The sequence below is a fragment of the Saccopteryx bilineata genome, chromosome 2, assembly GCF_036850765.1.
Source record: "Saccopteryx bilineata isolate mSacBil1 chromosome 2, mSacBil1_pri_phased_curated, whole genome shotgun sequence".
In the NCBI taxonomy this organism is placed as follows: domain Eukaryota; kingdom Metazoa; phylum Chordata; class Mammalia; order Chiroptera; family Emballonuridae; genus Saccopteryx; species Saccopteryx bilineata.
The window spans coordinates 3405360-3423319 of record NC_089491.1 but is presented as its reverse complement, the minus strand read 5'-3'; the positions used below and the strand labels follow the sequence as shown (position 1 = coordinate 3423319).

Here is a 17960-nt window from a genome sequence, read left to right as displayed (position 1 = left end):
CCCTGGGGGAAAGCCCAGAGCTGAGCACCCCGTGGGGACTGATGCCAGCTGGAAGGAGGGCTGGGTGCTGGGGGAAGAAGGCTGACCATTCTAGGGCTCCTCGTGGGCCACGCCGAAGCTGAGCCGTGCTCCATGTGTGTGCACACAGCCTTTCCTCCCACAGCCTCCTGCCGCGTTAGCGCTGGGTAGCGGGACGCAGGGTTAGAGCACCAGATGGGGGTTACAGCACCAGACGGGGGGTTACAGCACCAGACACAGGGTTACAGCACCAGACTCACTCAGGGGTATAGTACCAGATGGGGGGTTACAGCACCAGACACAGGGTTACAGCACCAGACTCACTCAGGGGTATAGTACCAGATGGGGGGTTACAGCACCAGACTCAGGGTTAGAGCACCAGACTCACTCAGGGGTATAGTACCAGACGGGGGGTTACAGCACCAGACGGGGGGTTACAGCACTTAGACGGGGGGTTAGAGCACCAGACTCACTCAGGGGTATAGTACCAGATGGGGGGTTACAGCACCAGACGGGGGGTTACAGCACTCAGACGGGGGTTAGAGCACCAGACTCACTCAGGGGTATAGTACCAGGCGGGGGGTTACAGCACCAGACGGGGGGTTACAGCACTCAGACGGGGGGTTAGAGCACCAGACTCACTCAGGGGTATAGTACCAGGCCGGGGGGGGGGGGTTACAGCACCAGACTCAGGGTTAGAGCACCAGACTCACTCAGGGGTATAGTACTAGACGGGGGGTTACAGCACTTAGACGGGGGGTTAGAGTACCAGACTCACTCAGGGGTATAGTACCAGACGGGGGGGGGGTTAGAGCACCAGACGGGGGGTTAGAGCACCAGACTCACTCAGGGGTATAGTACCAGACAGGGGGTTACAGCACCAGATGGGGGGGTTAGAGCACCAGACTCACTCAGGGGTATAGTACCAGACGGGGGGTTAGAGCACCAGACTCACTCAGGGGTATAGTACCAGACGGGGGGTTACAGCACCAGACAGGGGGTTACAGCACTCAGACGAGGGGTTAGAGCACCAGACTCACTCAGGGGTATAGTACCTAACGGGGGGGGGTTAGAGCACCAGACTCACTCACGGGTATAGTACCAGACGGGGGGTTACAGCACCAGACGGGGGGTTACAGCACCAGACGGGGGGTTACAGCACTCAGACGAGGGGTTAGAACACCAGACTCACTCAGGGGTATAGTACCAGATGGGGGGTTACAGCACCAGACTCAGGGTTACAGCACCAGACATGGGGTTACAGCACCACACTCAGGGTTACAGCACCAGATGTGGGGTTACAGCACCAGACGCGGGGTTACGGCACCAGACTCACTCAGGGGTACAGCACCAGACATGGGGTTACAGCACCAGACTTGGGGTTACAGCACCAGACGCAGGGTTACAGCACCAGATGCAGGGTTAGAGCACCAGACGGGGGTTACAGCACCAGGCACAAGGGGGGTTACAGCACCAGATGCGGGCTTATGGCACCAGACTCAGGGTTAGAGCACCAGACTCACTCAGAGTTACAGCGCCAGACACGGGGTTACAGCACCAGACACGGGGTTACAGCACCAGACTCGGGGTTACAGCACCAGACTCATGGTTACAGCACCAGACTCACTCAGGGTTATAGCACCAGACTCGGGGGTTAGAGCACCAGACTCAGGGTTAGAGCACCAGACTCAGGGTTAGAGCACCAGACGCAGGGTTACAGCACCAGACGCAGGGTTACAGCACCAGACTCAGAATTAGAGCACCAGACGTGGAGTTACAGCACCAGACTCACTCAGGGTTACAGCACCAGACACAGGGTTACAGCACCAGACACAGGGTTACAGCGCCAGACACAGGGTTACAGCGCCAGACACAGGGTTACAGCGCCAGACGCAGGGTTAGAGCGCCAGACGCAGAGTTACAGCACCAGACGCAGGGTTACAGCACCAGACACAGGGTTACAGCACCAGACACAGGGTTACAGCACCAGACGCAGGGTTAGAGCGCCAGACGCAGAGTTACAGCACCAGACGCAGGGTTACAGCACCAGACGCAGGGTTACAGGGTTACAGCACCAGACTCGGGGTTAGAGCACCAGACGCAGGGTTAGAGCACCAGACATGGGGTTACAGCACCAGACTCGGGGTTAGAGCACCAGACGCAGGGTTAGAGCACCAGACATGGGGTTACAGCACCAGACGCAGGGTTAGAGCACCAGACACAGGGTGGGGGGGAGTTACAGCACCAGATGTGGGATTACGGCACCAGGCACGGGGTTACAGCACCAGATGCGGGATTACAGTACCAGACTCAGGGTTAGAGCACCAGACTCACTCAGGGGTATAGTACCACACGTGGGGTTACAGCACCAGATGCGGGATTACAGCACCAGACTCAGAGTTAAAGCACCAGACTCAGGGTTATAGCACCAGACTCATTCAGGGGTACAGCACCAGACATGGGGTTAGAGCACCTGAGGGTTTAGGGTCCCTGGGTTCTCTATCTGGGCAATCGCTCAACTTGGGCTGCTGGGCATGAAGTAGATGATCTGGGCTGCTCCCCGGATGCGGGGGACTCAGCACCATCACTGCAGGTCAGAGAGGAGAGAGGGGGAGGGTCCAGTGGGTTCCTCAGCCAGGGGCCAGACCCCAGAATCAGGCACTAGGAACAAAGCCTGCTGCTGGGGGGGAGGTGTGAGGGAAGGTTGGAGCAGCCTCTGGGGGGGCCATGAGAGTGTACTGGGTGAGGACCCCACAGCCAAGGACACAGCTGGAGACGTCTGGACAGTCACACTTAGGGACACAGAGGTAGTCACAGCTGTTTACAATTGGACTGTCCCGCTGGGGGACACTGACACCTGGGTAGTTACACCTGGGGACACCTTGGCCGTCACAGGTGGGGACACATGGACAGTCACACTTGGAGACACCTGAGCTGTCATAGCTGGGGATGCCCAGGCAGTCACACCTAGGGACACCTTGTCAGTGATGACCGGCAATGCCCACATGGTCACAGCTGACCTTGGAGGGATGGGAGGCCGGGAGCCTCCCTGGGTGGCAAGGCAGATGGGGGCAGGTTGCCCTGAGTTCTGCCACCACCCCTCCCAGAGGACAGTCCCTGGTGACAAGCCCCCGAGGCTGAAGGCCACCCTGAAGGGTCCCCAGAAGCTCAGGGGACAGTGAGGGTGATGGGGATGACTGAGCAGGCTGGCAGCCGCCTGTGGTGGGTGGAGGGCGGAGGCAGGAACAGCCCTGGTTTTGTTTTGTCTTGTTGTCTGAGGACCCACCCAGATCCCTTGACTTTAAAACAACAACAAGCACGACCTGAACCCTAGCCAGGACTGAGGATGCAGAGGTGGGTGTCCTTAGCTCAGGGGACTGGGTTGGAAGGAAGATTTGGGGTTCGCTACCCGCCCTGAGCCCACAGGAGGGCGCCTGGCCCTCCCCCCCCCCGAGCTGTTTTCTGAGGCCCCCAGCCTGCATGACAGAGCCCAGGCCACAGGACTTGTGGGCTCACCCGGGACACTCCTGACAGGCTCTGGGTGGAGTTTCTCTTTGCAAACGCAGACAGAGAGAGGCTCTGGAGCCCTCTGGGGCTGCCCGGCCTGCGGGAAGTGGGGCCTTGGAGGAGGGTGGGGCCCAGCGGCTGGAGGAAGGTGACAGGTTTGGCTTTGCCCATCGAGTCTGAGTCTGAGAAGCAGGCACATGGACGAAGGGGCTGGGGTTCAGAGCCAGCCAGCACTTGGCTGTGACCGGGCCAGGCGCTTAGGGCTTGGAGCCTGGTTTCCGAATCTTCACAGCGGGCTGGCTCTTCCTACCCCATCCCATCCGTCCGTCTGTGAGGCCCCTGGAAGTATCTACTGAGGGCTGGGCAAACAGCACGAGTGGGGCAGGGACCCTGCCAGGACTCACATCAGGAGATCTGAGTCACCCTCTCAGCTGCACACACCGTGTGACTCAGACATGGCTCAGGCCTTCTCTGGGCCTCAGTTTCCCTGTCCCTAAGCGAGGAGCTTGTCAGAAGATGCCTCAGGGTCCCAGCAGCTCAAGTGTCGGAGGACTTGCAGGCCAGGTTAGGCCCCCAGGTTAGGCCCCCAGGTTAGGCCCCCAGGTTAGGCACCCGCCCCGGGTCCTTCAGCCACGCTGTTGGGTCTCTCCTGCCCCACCCCAGTGGAATCTTACCCCACCCCACCCACCCTCATTGCGTTTCCAGTGCTTGTGGGGTCCCCGGAATCAATACAATTGATTGTCAACCTTCAGAAAGGCCCAGATGTGGAGAGGTGGCCCCCCCTCCCCGCCACCGACTGCCATCAAAGGAGGCTGCAGGCAGAGACCCAAGATGGTCTTTTAAGATAAAGGGCTGTGGTGGGAGGGGCGGGGGACACCACCGGGCTAAAATAGCCCGTCTGGGCGAGTTGTCCAAACACAGGAAGTCGCGTCTGCTCCGGAGAGAGGGCGAAATCAAAGGGGCAGCCCAGAAAGGAAAGGTTATTTTCATCTGCTCAGAAACAGCCTCGAGCCATCAAGGGAGGCCCCGTCACCAGACCTAGACGCGGGCCACAAGCCTCGGAGGAGACGGAGGGAGGCGCAGTCTGGAGGGGAGAGAGAGCGAAGCCTGGGCGCTTTCTGATTCATTTATAAACAAGCCCCAGTCGCTGCTGCAGAGGCTAACCTGCTGGGGCTGGGGGAGCCAAAGGCGCTCCGCTCTGGGGCCGCCGGGCAAAGTGTCCCAGCTCTGGGCGGCAGCACCAGCCAGAGCCCAGCCGCCCTGACTCTCGGGGCTGAGGGGGCGCACCACCTCCCTTGGGGGTGGAGGCGGGAGATTGAGGACCCCCCCTACCCACTTTGGAAGAAGTGAACCTGCTTTGTTATACGAAGTCATGCCGAGTTTTTCAAGAGCTGCACACACACACACACATTCGTGTGTGACGCACCGTGTGGGACACGTGCTGAGAGCTATGCGTAGGCAGCCCCTCCAGAAATACCTTTTGTGCTTAAAACTCGAAGGGTTATTTTGAATCAGGCCACCCTCCCTGGGCTGAGGCATGAGTCACCCAGCCGGCTGGCTCTGGGCAGCGTGTAATTAGATAAAGATGGCCGGCTTCTCCCCGGGTGGGGTGGAGGGGCTCGGGCCGGATCTTTTCATCTCTTGTTCTCGGGGAGGATTTAAAGCCCTCGGAAGGAGGGTCAGGGGCCCCAGCGGCACCGTTCATCTGTCCAGTGTTAGGAAGCAACCTTCCGGATCCTTCCAGCCACCCCCAGAGGCCTTGCTCACGGGAGGTGGATGGTCACCCAGGTTTCCGCGTGTCCTTTGTTCTCAGGTGTGGCCGGGTCTGGTGTGTGTGTGTGTGTGTGCGCGCGTGCATTTTCAAGTTTTCTCTCGTTATTTTTCCTTTTATTTTTCAGTTGCAGTTCACATTCAGTATTGTTTATATTTGTTTCAGGCATTCAGCCTGGTGGTCAGATGATCATAGACTTTACCAAGTGTCCCCCTCCCCCCACTCCCATTACCTGCCGGCACCACACGCAGTCATGACAGTATTACTGATACTTCTGGCTCCGGCTGTGAACCGGGCCCAGCGGGCTTTGAGTCGCCGTGAAGACGCCACCGCCCGCCCACCTCGCCGCCTGGCCTGCCGGCCCCCCTGCGGTAGTCTCCTGGCTCCCCTCCGCTCTGCCCCCTCCCTGGGTTTGTGTGCCCACTTGAGCACACCCATTGCTTCAGGTCCCGGGTGGGTTCTCCCCTGGTCCCCAGGGTGTGCTGTGCCTTCGAGGGACGTGCAGGTGGAAGCGAAGTGTGGCTCTCGTCCACCTGGGAAATGACAGAATTGGACTCCAAACTGAGGTCTTGGTCACAGAATGGACTCTGAGGGCCTTTCAGACCACATGTCCTGCCCCCGCCCCCGGCCCCGTCCTCTGAGTCCGAGGGCAAGTCCCAAAGAAAGGACCTGTGGGCGTGCCCGAATGAATGCCCCGTGACATTGAGCTCCTGTGCCCTCCAGCCAGCCTCTGGACCCCAGGGGATGTGGAGCTGGCGATGGGGCCTGCTGCAGTGTCCCCAGAGGGAGGTTGAGGCCTGGACGCGGTACTCAGCTGGGCCATGGCACCCTGTCCCCTTCTCTGGCTCCAAGGGCCTCGGGCCTCAGACTCCGTGGGCCCGTTGAAGCCGGCCGCCCAGGGCACTGCGTGCAGGCCCCGTGTTCTGAAGCCACTGCCCAGGCCGGCCAGCCAGCCACAGCCAGGGCCACTCTTCTCCTCCCCTGCCGAGTCCCTAAGGGGCCTGCACATCGGATATGGAGGTTGGGCCCAGCACACCCACTGGTTCAAAGAAGCAAACAGTCCTAACAATAGTTGGCTCCGGCCGCCTGAGTCCTGGCCAGGAATCCCGGCTGGTTGCTGGCGGGGAGGCCGCGCCTTTCTCCTCGCCAGCCGGCCGGGCAGACCTGGGCAGAGGCGTCTGGGGGGGCCGCGGCCACGCCCCCGTCTGCCTGCCCTGAGTGTTTCTGTTTTGATCACTGGAGGCGAATGGCGAGTGTCCTCATTCAGTCAGAGTCCTGGCTGAGGGAGGCTTGCAGGCGAGAGTTCTGGCTCATTCTTGGCACATGAAGTGTCTTCTGACATTCCTTCCCCGGGGAAGGGGCAGGGGCGGGAGGAATCCACTCCCGAGGCGAGCTAGAGGTAACAGGGAGAAGCCGGCCTATGTGTGGGCAGGGGGTCAGGTAGGATGCTGGTGAGCCCCAAATCCCCCACTCCAACCCCCAGAAGAAGCTGTGACAAGCTACAGTGCCTGACACCTGGGTTTAAGTCACAGAGGTGGGCAAAGGTCCCTTCCACCCCGATCCATGCCACCTGGTGGGGTCCTCCCTCCCGTCTCTCTGTCCTCGACAGTGGGCACTCTTACCCTAACAGGTGGGGCGCTGCCTGGGGCTCAGGACAGGTGTGCCGTCACACGAAAGCGCAGCTGTCCCCCCGTGGATGAGGACACACCCGCCGGTGAAAACTCCAGCCCGGCAGTGGGGGCCGACCGCGGCTTCTCACCCTCTTCTCTGCTTGGCCCCGTTTTCAGGACCAGGCCCAAGGCACGCAAGCAAGGCGTGAGTCCTGCGGACATGTACCGGTGGAAGCTCTCGTCGCAGGAGCCCTGCAGCTCCACCTGCACCACAGGTGCGTCCTGGCGGCGGCTGCAGGCGCACTACCTCCCTCAGCACCCCAGGCGGCCCGCAGGGAACCTGCCTGCCGATGGCGGGTCTGGGACGGGGTCTGGGACGTGGCAGGGTCAGGTGTCCTGCTTACAATGGGCCATGGGAAGATCAGCGTCCTGAGCACTAGGCAGACCCCCCCAATGCTCTTCATCCATTGTTATTCGTATTATGTCTTTTTTTTTAAAGTTATTTTTAGATTTTATTTATTTGTTTTTATAGAGAGAGGAGAGAGAGAGAGAGAGAGAAAGAGAGAGAAGGGGGGACAGGCCAGCCCTGGGCTTCGAACTAGCAACCCTCAGTGTGCCAGGTCAATGCTTAAGCCACTGCGCCACCCCAGTCAGGCTGGTACTATGTCTTGTTAGAGCAAACGTCTTTCTGGTGAAAAGTAAGAAATCTCAGGCGGTGAGGAGTTGACTTTTGTTTATAGAAAGCATAGGAAAGGGGAACTCCCCCCGCTCCAGGACCAAGGCAGGGGTGGAGCTCTACGACCTCATCAGGGGAGGAGTTGGCAGGGGGGCTGAGACCCCCTCGGGGCACCTGACAAGCAGACACATGTGGTTAGGAAGTGTCAAGCTGGGACTGGAACCCGTGTCTCTCTGCTCACATGGCTGCCTCCTACCGCACGGAGACCCTGGCCACAGCCGCCAGGGACTGGGCTCCGTATGCTGCCAGCTCTGTTCCCTCCCTCCCGGGGGCTGCTGCCAGGTCAGAGCCAGCAGCAGGACCCCAGACAGAGTAGCTGTACCTTGTGGTTGGGTTTGGACAGCACCCAGGGTTGCTGTGAAGATGTAGGAAGCTTCAGAGGCTGCCCTGGCACCTCTGCCTGTTGATGCCCCTGTAGTCGCTGGCCAGGGAGGAGGAGGGGGGGAGGAGGAGGGGAGGAGGAGGAGGGGGAGGAGTGGGAGGAGGAGGAGAAGGGGGAGGAGGAGGAGGAAGAGGAGGAGGAGGAAGAGGAGGAGGAGGAAGGGAGTAGGAGGAAGAGCGGGAGGAAGGGGGAAGGAGGAGGAGAGGAGGAGGAGGAGGAAGGGAGTAGGAGGAAGAGCAGGAGGAGGAGAAGAAAGGGGAGGAGGAGGAGGAAGAGGAGGAGGAGGAGGAAGGGAGTAGGAGGAAGAGCGGGAGGAAGGGGGGAGGAGGAGGAGAGGAGGAGGAGGAAGGGAGTAGGAGGAAGAACAGGAGGAGGAGAAGAAAGGGGAGGAGGAGGAGGAAGAGGAGGAGGAAGAGGAGGAGGAGGAAGGGAGGAGGAGGAAGAGCAGGAGGAGGAGGAGAAAGGGGAGGAGGAGGAGGGGGGAGGGGGAGGAGGAGGAGAAGGGGAGGGGGAGGAGGAGGGGGAGGGGGAAGGAGGAGGAGGAAGAGGAGGAGGAGGGGGGAGGAGGAAGAAGAGGAGGAGGGGGGAGGAGGAGGAGGAAGAGAAAGGGGAGGAGGAGGAGAAGGGGAGGGGGAGGGGGAGGGGGGAAGGAGGAGGAGGAAGAGGAGGAGGAGGGGGGAGGGGGAGGAGAAGGGGAGGGGGAGGAGGAGGAGGAAGAGGAGAAGGGGGAGGAGGAGGAGGAAGAAGAGGAGGAGGAAGAGGAGGAGGGGGAAGAGGAGGAGGGGGGAGGAGGAGGAAAAGGAGGAGGGGGAGGAGGAAGAGGAGGAGGAAGGGGGAGGGGGAGGAGAAGGGGAGGGGGAGGAGGAGGAGGAAGAGGAGAAGGGGGAGGAGGAGGAGGAAGAAGAGGAGGAGGAAGAGGAGGAGGGGGAGGAGGAGGAGAAGGGGAGGGGGAGGAGGAAGAAGAGGAGGAGGAAGAGGAGGAGGGGGAGGAGGAGGAGAAGGGGAGGGGGAGGGGGGAAGGAGGAGGAGGAAGAGGAGGAGGAAGGGGGAGGGGGAGGAGAAGGGGAGGGGGAGGAGGAGGAGGAAGAGGAGAAGGGGGAGGAGGAGGAGGAAGAAGAGGAGGAGGAAGAGGAGGAGGAGGAGGAAGAGGAGAAGGGGGAGGAGGAGGAGGAAGAAGAGGAGGAGGAAGAGGAGGAGGGGGAGGAGGAGGAGAAGGGGAGGGGGAGGGGGGAAAGAGGAGGAGGAAGAGGAGGAGGAAGGGGGAGGGGGAGGAGAAGGGGAGGGGGAGGAGGAGGAGGAGGAAGAGGAGGAGGAGGGGGGAGGAGGAAGAAGAGGAGGAGGGGGGAGGAGGAGGAGGAAGAGAAAGGGGAGGAGGAGGAGAAGGGGAGGGGGAGGGGGAGGGGGGAAGGAGGAGGAGGAAGAGGAGGAGGAGGGGGGAGGAGGAGGAAGAAGAGGAGGAGGAAGAGGAGGAGGGGGAGGAGGAGGAGGGGGGAGGAGGAGGAAAAGGAGGAGGGGGGAGGAGGAAGAGGAGAAGGGGGAGGAGGAAGAGGAGGAGAGGGGAGGGGGAAGAGAAAGAGGGGGGAGGGGGGAAGGAGGAGAGGGAGGGGGAGGAAGAGGAGGAGGCAAGCCGCTAACCAGACCCGGGCAGCCAGTGGTCTGGACTTGGTCACACCCCCGCAGCCCTGGTCGGCATCACAGGATATGGGCCCAAGGGAAAAGCTGGCAAAGTGGCCTGCAGGGCTTGGGCCTCAGGTCCTTATGCTCTGCTCACATCCCCCCCACTTCTTGGGCTAGAATCTGGGGCCACACCTCCCCGAGCAGGTCGTGGGACATGCTTTCAGCACAAGGCAAGCTTTGTCGGGTGTCAGGGAGCACTTGACATGTGCCCTCTGGTTGGTCACCCCATGTACCATTGGCGGATGGCTTAATCCCTACAAGCCTCAACTTTCTACCTCTAAGACGGACCGTGTGCACTGAGGAGGCTGGTCCCCGCCACCACCTCCCACAAGCTCTGCACTTTGCCTCTGGTGCTCGCCACCGCAGCCAGCTCCTCTAGTGGCCCGATCTTAGGAGGCCGTGAGGCCAGGCCAGGTGGTGGGGATTACAGACTGTCGGAGGCAGGTGGTGTCTGTGACGGTCTAGCCATGTTATCGACACACGCAGGAGCCCCTCGCTGTCCTGGTGCCTTGCTGAGGGTTCCCTCGAAGGACTCTTCAGTCCACGAGGCGCGTCTCCTGTCTCCGAGCTCGGCTCTAGCAGGCTGTCTTCCTTATTTTCCTTAAAGACACTCGGGGGGGGGGGGGGAGGATGGCCCTGGCCAGTTGGCTCAGTGGTAGAGCATCGACCTGGTGTGCGGGAGTCCCGGGTTCCATTCCCAGCCAGGGCACACAGGAGAAGCGCCCATCTGCTTCTCCACCCCTCCCCCTCTCCTTCCTCTCTGTCTCTCTCTTCCCCTCCCGCAGCTGAGGCTCCATTGGAGCAAAGTTTGCCCAGGTGCTGAGGATGGCTCTGTGGCCTCTGCCTCAGGCGCTAGAATGGCTCTGATTGCGGCAGAGAGACGCCCCAGATGGGCAGAGCATTGCCCCCTGCTGGGCATGCCGGGTGGATCCCGGTCAGGCGCATGCGGGACTCTGTCTGACTGCCTCCCCGTTTTCAACTTCAGAAAAATACAAAACAAAAACAAAAACAAAAAAACTCTCGGGGTGGGGGAGGGGTAGATGTGCAGGGGAACTGGTTGGTTCTCTTGCTCTGAGTCTCAACACTGGTTTCAGATGGCTCCGTGGCTGGCTTAGCACACGAGGCTGAGGGGGTTGGGGCAGGGGGACCCCGGGTTTCATCCCCTCCCTTTCACAGTCACTGCTTTGAAGGAAGGGCTTCCTGCCTCAGGTGTTCAAGACAGAAGCGAGGAGGAGGGTGTCCAGAAAGCGGGTGCTCTGAGTCTCCAGCGTCCCTAGGGGTTTCACATTTGGGGGCTGAATAAGCTGAGGCCTGGGAAGTCTGACCAGACTCACCACACTCCACCAGGAGAGGCTGAACTGGGACCCCAGTTCCAGGCTCTCCTGACAGGGACCTGCCGGGTCCCCACTCAGGGAGGAGCGAGTGAATAGTTGTGCGCTTGGCGGGGGTCGGCGGGTCCCCAGCCCCTGACCTCCCTGGGCCCCAGAGCTGGTGCCTGGGTTCTGGAACATTCCCAGCAGACCCGGCTGGGGAGCCAGCCTCCCCCGCAGAGAGGGCTGCAGACTGCACAGCCCAGCCCTGCCCCAGAGAGACCGGTGACGCCCCCAGGCACGCCCTTCACGGAAAAAAGAAAGGATCCCCGTGTGGGCTGCATCCCAGGCTGTTGCGTTCTGTCCAGGGCCGGGGCTTGGAGAGGCAGGAGCGCTGGCTTTGAGACACGCACCGCAGGGGAGGGAGAGAGCGGGGGCTGGGGCTCTCCAGTGTGGGGAAGTTGATTTCCTCCTGGGGGACAGGCCACCCGGCAGGCACTTGTTCCATTTCTCCATCATTCAGGAAGGTGGGTGTCTCTCTCCCGCTCTGTCTCATACGCACACACAGACACACAGAGTAACAATGACAACAATCACGAACCCTGCCCCCACCCAGGCCTTCACCGGTGCTGACAGCTACCCTGAGTCACCCCGGCTCCTTGGCAGGACCCACCACTGCTTAGTGAGTGGCCTGGGCTTCAGCTGGGTGCCAGGCACGGGGTGTTGAGGGAGGAGGACAGGGACGTAGAGGGTGGAGGCGGGTCAAGGAATTAACAATATGAGGCAAGATCTGGCCCTTGACACGCTGTCCCCTGGTGGGATTTACAGAGTCCCGGGGAGCCCAGAAAGGGAAGCACACACAGCGTTGGATAGAGAAGGTTCAAGAAGGGTTTGCTGAGGACAGGAGCATGCCACAGGCGTGCAGGGAGGGTCTGGAGATCTAATATAATATCTGGAGAGGATGGAAACGGCTGAAATGGTTAGATTTCATATCCATATCCACCCATCTGTCCATCCACCCAAAAACCTATTCATGCATGCATCAATCCATCCAACACCCATCCATCCATCCAACACCCATCCATCCAACGCCTATCCATCCAACACCCATCCATCCAACACCTATCCATCATCCATCCATCCAAGCATCAATCCATCCATCATCCATCATCCATCCATCCATCCATCCATCCAACATCTATCCATCCATCCATCCATCCAACATCCATCTTTCCATCCAATAACCTATCCATCTACCCACCAACCAATTCATCTATCATCCATTATCCATCCATCCATCCATCCATTCATCCATCCATCCATTCATCCATCCATCCATCCATCAAATAACCTATCCATCTACCCATCCACCCACCCAACAACCTATTCATCCATCATCCATCCATCCATTCATTCACCCACCTACCCACCTAAAAACCTACTCACCCCCTCACCCACCCTCTCACCCCTAGTTGGGTGGTGGTTGAATGAATGAACATTAGTGACACCTGGCTGCATATGCCTCCATAAAGGCCATTTGAGTTTATTCAAAGCCCAGGTTGTGTGACATATGAACTGGGTGCCCAGCTTGGGCTGGATGGGGCAGGGGTGAGGGAGTACAAAGAGTCAAGGTCAGAGACTGGGACACAGGCAGAGAGAGTTTAGAGCCACAAAGCTGTCCTCACTAAGCTTTCCTGCCACAGTTCTGTAAGCCGGTTACTATTATCCCCAATTTAAACCAGAACGCTGGGCTCTGAGCAGTCAGGTGAGTTACCCATGGTCACATGCCCTGTCTGCTGGTCTCTAAGTGGCTCGTGTTTGGCTCACAGGCCTTTCCCTTGTCCTGAACCCAGGGGTCATGTCGACCTATGCCATGTGCGTCCGCTATGATGGCATTGAGGTGGATGACAACTACTGCGACGCCCTGACCCGGCCTGAGCCAGTCCAGGAGTTCTGTGCTGGGAGGGAGTGCCAGCCCAGGTAGCTGTCCCCGTGCCCCTGGCAGGGTGGGGGTGGGGGCGGCGGGAGGGAGCCGAGCTCTGCTTTGCCTCTGCCCAGAGGGACAGGGGAGTCTGCACCCACTCCTTCCAGGGGCTCTGTGGGCGGGGCCGTGGGAGAGGGCCGCACTGACCTGCTGGCCGAGTCCTTCTGCGTCTTCCCGCACTTCGCAGTGTCACTGTGCCCTGCACACAGCTGGCACTCAACCAGTGCCTTCCAGAGTGAGAAACCATTCTGACCATCATACTATGGGTGCCCTTTGCTGCCAGGCTTACTTGGTGCAGCTAGGATTCTTAGGAGCCCTAGGGCAGCGGTTCTCAACCTGTGGGTCATGACCCCGGCGGGGGTCGGACCACCAAAACACAGGGATTGCCTTCCCATGGCTTTAGGCGACCCCTGTGTTTTGGTCATTCGACCCCCGCCGGGGTCGCGACCCACAGGTTGAGAACCGCTGCCCTAGGGGATTATACCTAAAATTCCGAGCAAACTGTCTGTCCCTGTGAGGTGGGGTGAGGCCCTGTCTTTCTGGCCCCCACACCTCCTGTCCTGCCTCCCAGTCAGAGATGGAGCCCTACCTGTTTCCTCTTCCCAGTGACAATCCTGGTGGGAGGTGGTGCAGGGTGCCAGATGAGCCCAAGGGTACCAGCCGCTGTCACCTGTCACATCCGGAGGAGACGCCAGTTCGTCTCTGTCTTTGACTCTGCTACGCGACCCTTTCCCTCTGGCCTGCGCCCGCCCCTGCCCCGCCCTGCCCAGGGTCTCTGCGACCCGCCCATTGCTCCTTTCTTAGAGGCTGGGCGTGTGACCCTGGGTCCGGCAGTTCCCCTCAGAGGCCCCAAAGCGGGCAATGGGGCTCTGGAATTCTGGGGGCAGGGTCCCAGCGTGAGCACAGGAACAGGGTCAGGACCTGGTTCCCGGAAGTGTCCGGAAGGCCAGGTGGGTGGGTGAGAGCAGGTGGAGGGCCAGCAGGTCAAGCACGTGCTCCAGGTGCCCACCAACACCTCCCTCCCTTCGGAGCTTCCTAGAGAGCCCGGGGTCCACATGGCAGCGGGCCTTGCCGGGGTCCTATCTGGCTTGGCCCTTGTTTGTGATTTTGGACCACAGGGGGCAGGAGGAGGGGGCGCATTTTCTCGGGTACGGGGTTGCACGGGGAAGGCGAGGGGGGCGGGTCACTGAAGGCCGCCCCTCCCGAGGCAGGTGGGAGACCAGCAGCTGGAGCGAGTGCTCGCGCACCTGTGGCGAGGGCTACCAGTTCCGCATCGTGCGCTGCTGGAAGATGCTGTCTCCCGGCTTCGACAGCTCGGTGTACAGCGACCTGTGCGAGGCCGCCGAGGCCGTGCGGCCCGAGGAGCGCAAGACGTGCCGGAACCCGGCCTGCGGGCCGCAGTGGGAGATGTCCGAGTGGTCCGAGGCGAGCGCGGGCAGGGCGCGCGGGGGCGGGGCCGGGGGCCGTGGGCACAGGACGGGCCTGACCCCGCCTCCGCCCACTCCGCACAGTGCACGGCCAAGTGCGGGGAGCGCAGCGTGGTCACCAGGGACATCCGCTGCTCCGAGGACGAGAAGCTGTGTGACCCCAGCACCAGGCCCGTGGGGGAGAAGGACTGCACAGGGCCCCCTTGTGACCGCCAGTGGACGGTCTCCGACTGGGGACCAGTGAGTGCCAGGCCCCCGGGGAGGGGACACCCCGAGGGGTGGCCAGGGCACAAACCCAGTGAGGGGGGTCCCGGCGCTTTGCCCAGCTGTGCCTCAGTCTCCCCATTTTCCTGGAGTGAGGATGTTAGGGGAAGAACTGGCCTTTCCTCTCTTTAATGTGGAGAAAAGCAAGGCCTTTATCCAAACACAGGTGGCCCTCGTGGGGGTCCCCTTTTGTCACCCACCGTCTGTCTCCCTGGGGTCTGTCTGTCTCTCTTCTCGGGAAGAAAGATGCTCAGAGGCTCCCTGGGGTGCCCTCTGGGTGCCGGGTGCACCGACGACCTCTTCAGGGTTTCAAATGTGCTTTCCTCGTGGTGCGGTTTTTTATTTCCGTACTCAGAACAGATAATGTCATGTAAAGCGTGGTTACCATGGTAACGGCTCCCCTGTGTGGCCCAGGGGGCTGTTCCTCCCTGTTGGGAAGGACTCGGGGGTGGGTGGGGGGCCGGGGAGCAGGCTGGGCTCTCAGCCCGGGTGTCCCCCTGCAGTGCAGCGGAAGCTGCGGGCAGGGCCGCATGATCAGGCACGTGTACTGCAAGACCAGCGAGGGCCGGGTGGTGCCCGACTCCCAGTGCCAGACGGAGACCAAGCCCCTGGCCATCCACCCCTGCGGGGACAAGAACTGCCCGGCCCACTGGCTAGCCCAGGACTGGGAACGGGTGAGTGCCCTGAGCCCGGGGGGAGGGGCCCCTCTGCTTGGGACAGCACTGGGCTCCGGGCCCACTGATCAAAGCCAGGACTTCATTGTCTGTTATGATGGCAACGTTTCGCCAAGAAATTAATTTATCATAGAAAAAGCCAAGAAGGTAGGGGAACACCTGAACCTTGTCCATCTTTCCTGCTCACAAGAATTAGGGGATATTTCAAAATGAATATCAAGTAATAAAAAAAAAAGAAGCATTTGATTTTTTTTTTTTTTTTTGTATTTTTCTGAAGCTAGAAATGGGGAGAGACAGTCAGACAGACTCCCGCATGCGCCAGACCGGGATCCACCCGGCACGCCTACTAGGGGGCGATGCTCTGCCCCTCCGGGGCGATGCTCTGCCGAGACCAGAGCCACTTTAGCGCCTGGGGCAGAGGCCAAGGAGCCATCCCCAGCGCCTGGGCCATCTTTGCTCCAATGGAGCCTTGGCTGCGGGAGGGGAAGAGAGAGACAGAGAGGAAGGAGAGGGGGAGGGGTGGAGAAGCAGATGGGTGCTTCTCCTGTGTGCCCTGGCCGGGAATCAAACCCGGGACTTCTGCACGCCAGGCCGACGCTCTACCACTGAGCCAACCGGACAGGGTGCATTTGATTTTTTTTTTTAATTAAACAAGAACATCAGAAAAGCAAACGACAAGTCAAAGAGAGTTGGTTATGCAAATGAGATGCAAAACCAACATTTATTTTGGTGAAAATGCGCTAGACAGGAGGCTGGGAGTCCTGGAGTGTCTGCACGGTCCCTGGCCCCCTGATTTCTGTGAGCCATGTAAGTTGGCACGTGCTCAGGGATGCATGCAGACGCGGTGTTCCCCCCACCCCCACCCTGCCCCGCTGCCCTCAAACGCCCATGCACGCAGGGAAAAGCGGGAGGGTCAGTCAGGCTGCGCTTGCTGCTTCTGGCCCCTGGGTCTCGTGACCCACTTCACGGCCACGACCTGCGGTTTCGGACGCCTTGTTCTCAACCCCACTGCTCTCCACCAGCTGTTCAGGTGACCGCTCGTCCCCCACATCATCGTGGGCCAAGTGATCAAGAACCGTTTTGTTCCTCCCCAAAACCCGATGGTTGTCTGCTTAAATTGCTTTTGATCAAATTGTTTTGGGCCAAATGGTGATTGAAGAGCTCTCAGCCAATATCGCCATCCATCTCAGCATTTCACCCACTTGCTAGTGACCGAGCCGTTACCGCTGGAGTCGCCGTGGGCCCTGTGTCCTGGTCCTCCTGGCCTCTGACCCCCGTCTGTCCCCTGGCCTCAGTGTAACACCACCTGTGGCCGAGGCGTGAAGAAGAGGTTGGTCCTGTGCATGGAGCTGGCCAACGGGAAGCCGCAGACACGCAGCGGCCCCGAGTGTGGGCTGGCCAAGAAGCCCCCCGAGGAGAGCACGTGCTTCGAGAGGCCCTGCTTCAAGTGGTACACCAGCCCCTGGTCTGAGGTGAGTGCCCGCTGTCCCTCTGAGGCTGCCTAGGGGCCAGGTCTGAGGTCAGGTCCTGTCCTGATACCTCCTCTCCTACCCCAAATGTCCCTTATGGCCCCCTCATCAGCCTCCATCACGGCTTTCTGTCCCCGGAAAGCTGCTCAATTCTACCAAGTCAGCTGGTGCAAGAGCCACCTCCTCCAGGAAGCCTTCTTCGATCTCACCTCTCAGATCCTTGCGATACTTACGGGTCCTGGGCTTTTCTTAGCCTGGGTCACTACTGGCCACCTTGCATTGTAGACTTTTAGTCATGCATTTGACAACACGTGTGCCTGACGCCTGTCATGGTGCAGATGGAGCCCAGGTGGGCGCTCTGTGAGCTGTGTCAGACAGCGACCTGACTCCGGGAGTCAGAGTCAAGGCAGGACGCAGGGTTAGGAAGGCAGAGGCCTGGCGGGACGCGTGCCCTGGGGGCAGAGGGAGGCGGGGGGGGGGCGGCAGCGGCTCTCCTGCCCAGCCTGGCCTCTCCACAGCACTGAGGGCTCCCCAGCCTCAGACCGTCAGACCGGACAGAGCCGAGCCGTCTCCTCTGTCTATAGCTGGGAGCAGAGACCTCACCTCCTGGGCGAGAGGGGTCACCTTTCCTTCTCCCAACAACCCCGTGAGGGGCAGGGTCCCCTTCCCACTTCACGAGGAAGAAACCGAGGTTCAGAGAGCTGTCCTACCCACGTGGGTCCTGCAGCTCCTGGGGGGTGGGGTGGACAGTGGAGCCCAGGTCTGTCCCCTGTCCTGAGCGGGTGAGGAATCTGCAGAGGGGAGGCCCAGGCCAGTGCCGCCTCGCCCGCTGTGCCCAGGGCAGAGGCCCCGAGGCAGGTGGGGCTGCCTGCAGAGAGGAGCAGAGAGGGGCCGACAGACACCGCCCCCCCTGTCTCTGGCTGAGCCAAAGGGTTGCTTTTACTTCTGCTGCCCTTTTCTGTCCCTTCCCTGTCCCCTTTCTGTGGTGGCCTCTTGGTGTGATTCCCCCAGGGGCTTTTGGGGCCCTGGGCCTTTCTTAGAGTCCTGTCTAGACAGCACTTCCAAGGGACTCACACGGTCTTCTCCGTGTGGCCTTAGCCCCGCCCCGCCCCACCCCCAGGCCACACGCTT

At 60.6% G+C, this 17960-nt stretch overlaps 1 protein-coding gene across 1 annotated transcript in view; it reads left to right on the top strand.

Annotated features, from left to right (window-relative positions):
* Positions 1-17960, top strand: part of ADAMTSL2 (ADAMTS like 2) — a 43751-nt gene that overhangs the window by 20996 nt on the left and 4795 nt on the right. The window contains exons 12-17 of the mRNA XM_066255810.1: positions 7084-7181; positions 12865-12991; positions 14207-14420; positions 14507-14662; positions 15190-15360; positions 16656-16832. Coding sequence (XP_066111907.1) covers positions 7084-7181; positions 12865-12991; positions 14207-14420; positions 14507-14662; positions 15190-15360; positions 16656-16832 — 943 coding nt within the window. The remainder of the gene's footprint in view (positions 1-7083; positions 7182-12864; positions 12992-14206; positions 14421-14506; positions 14663-15189; positions 15361-16655; positions 16833-17960) is intronic.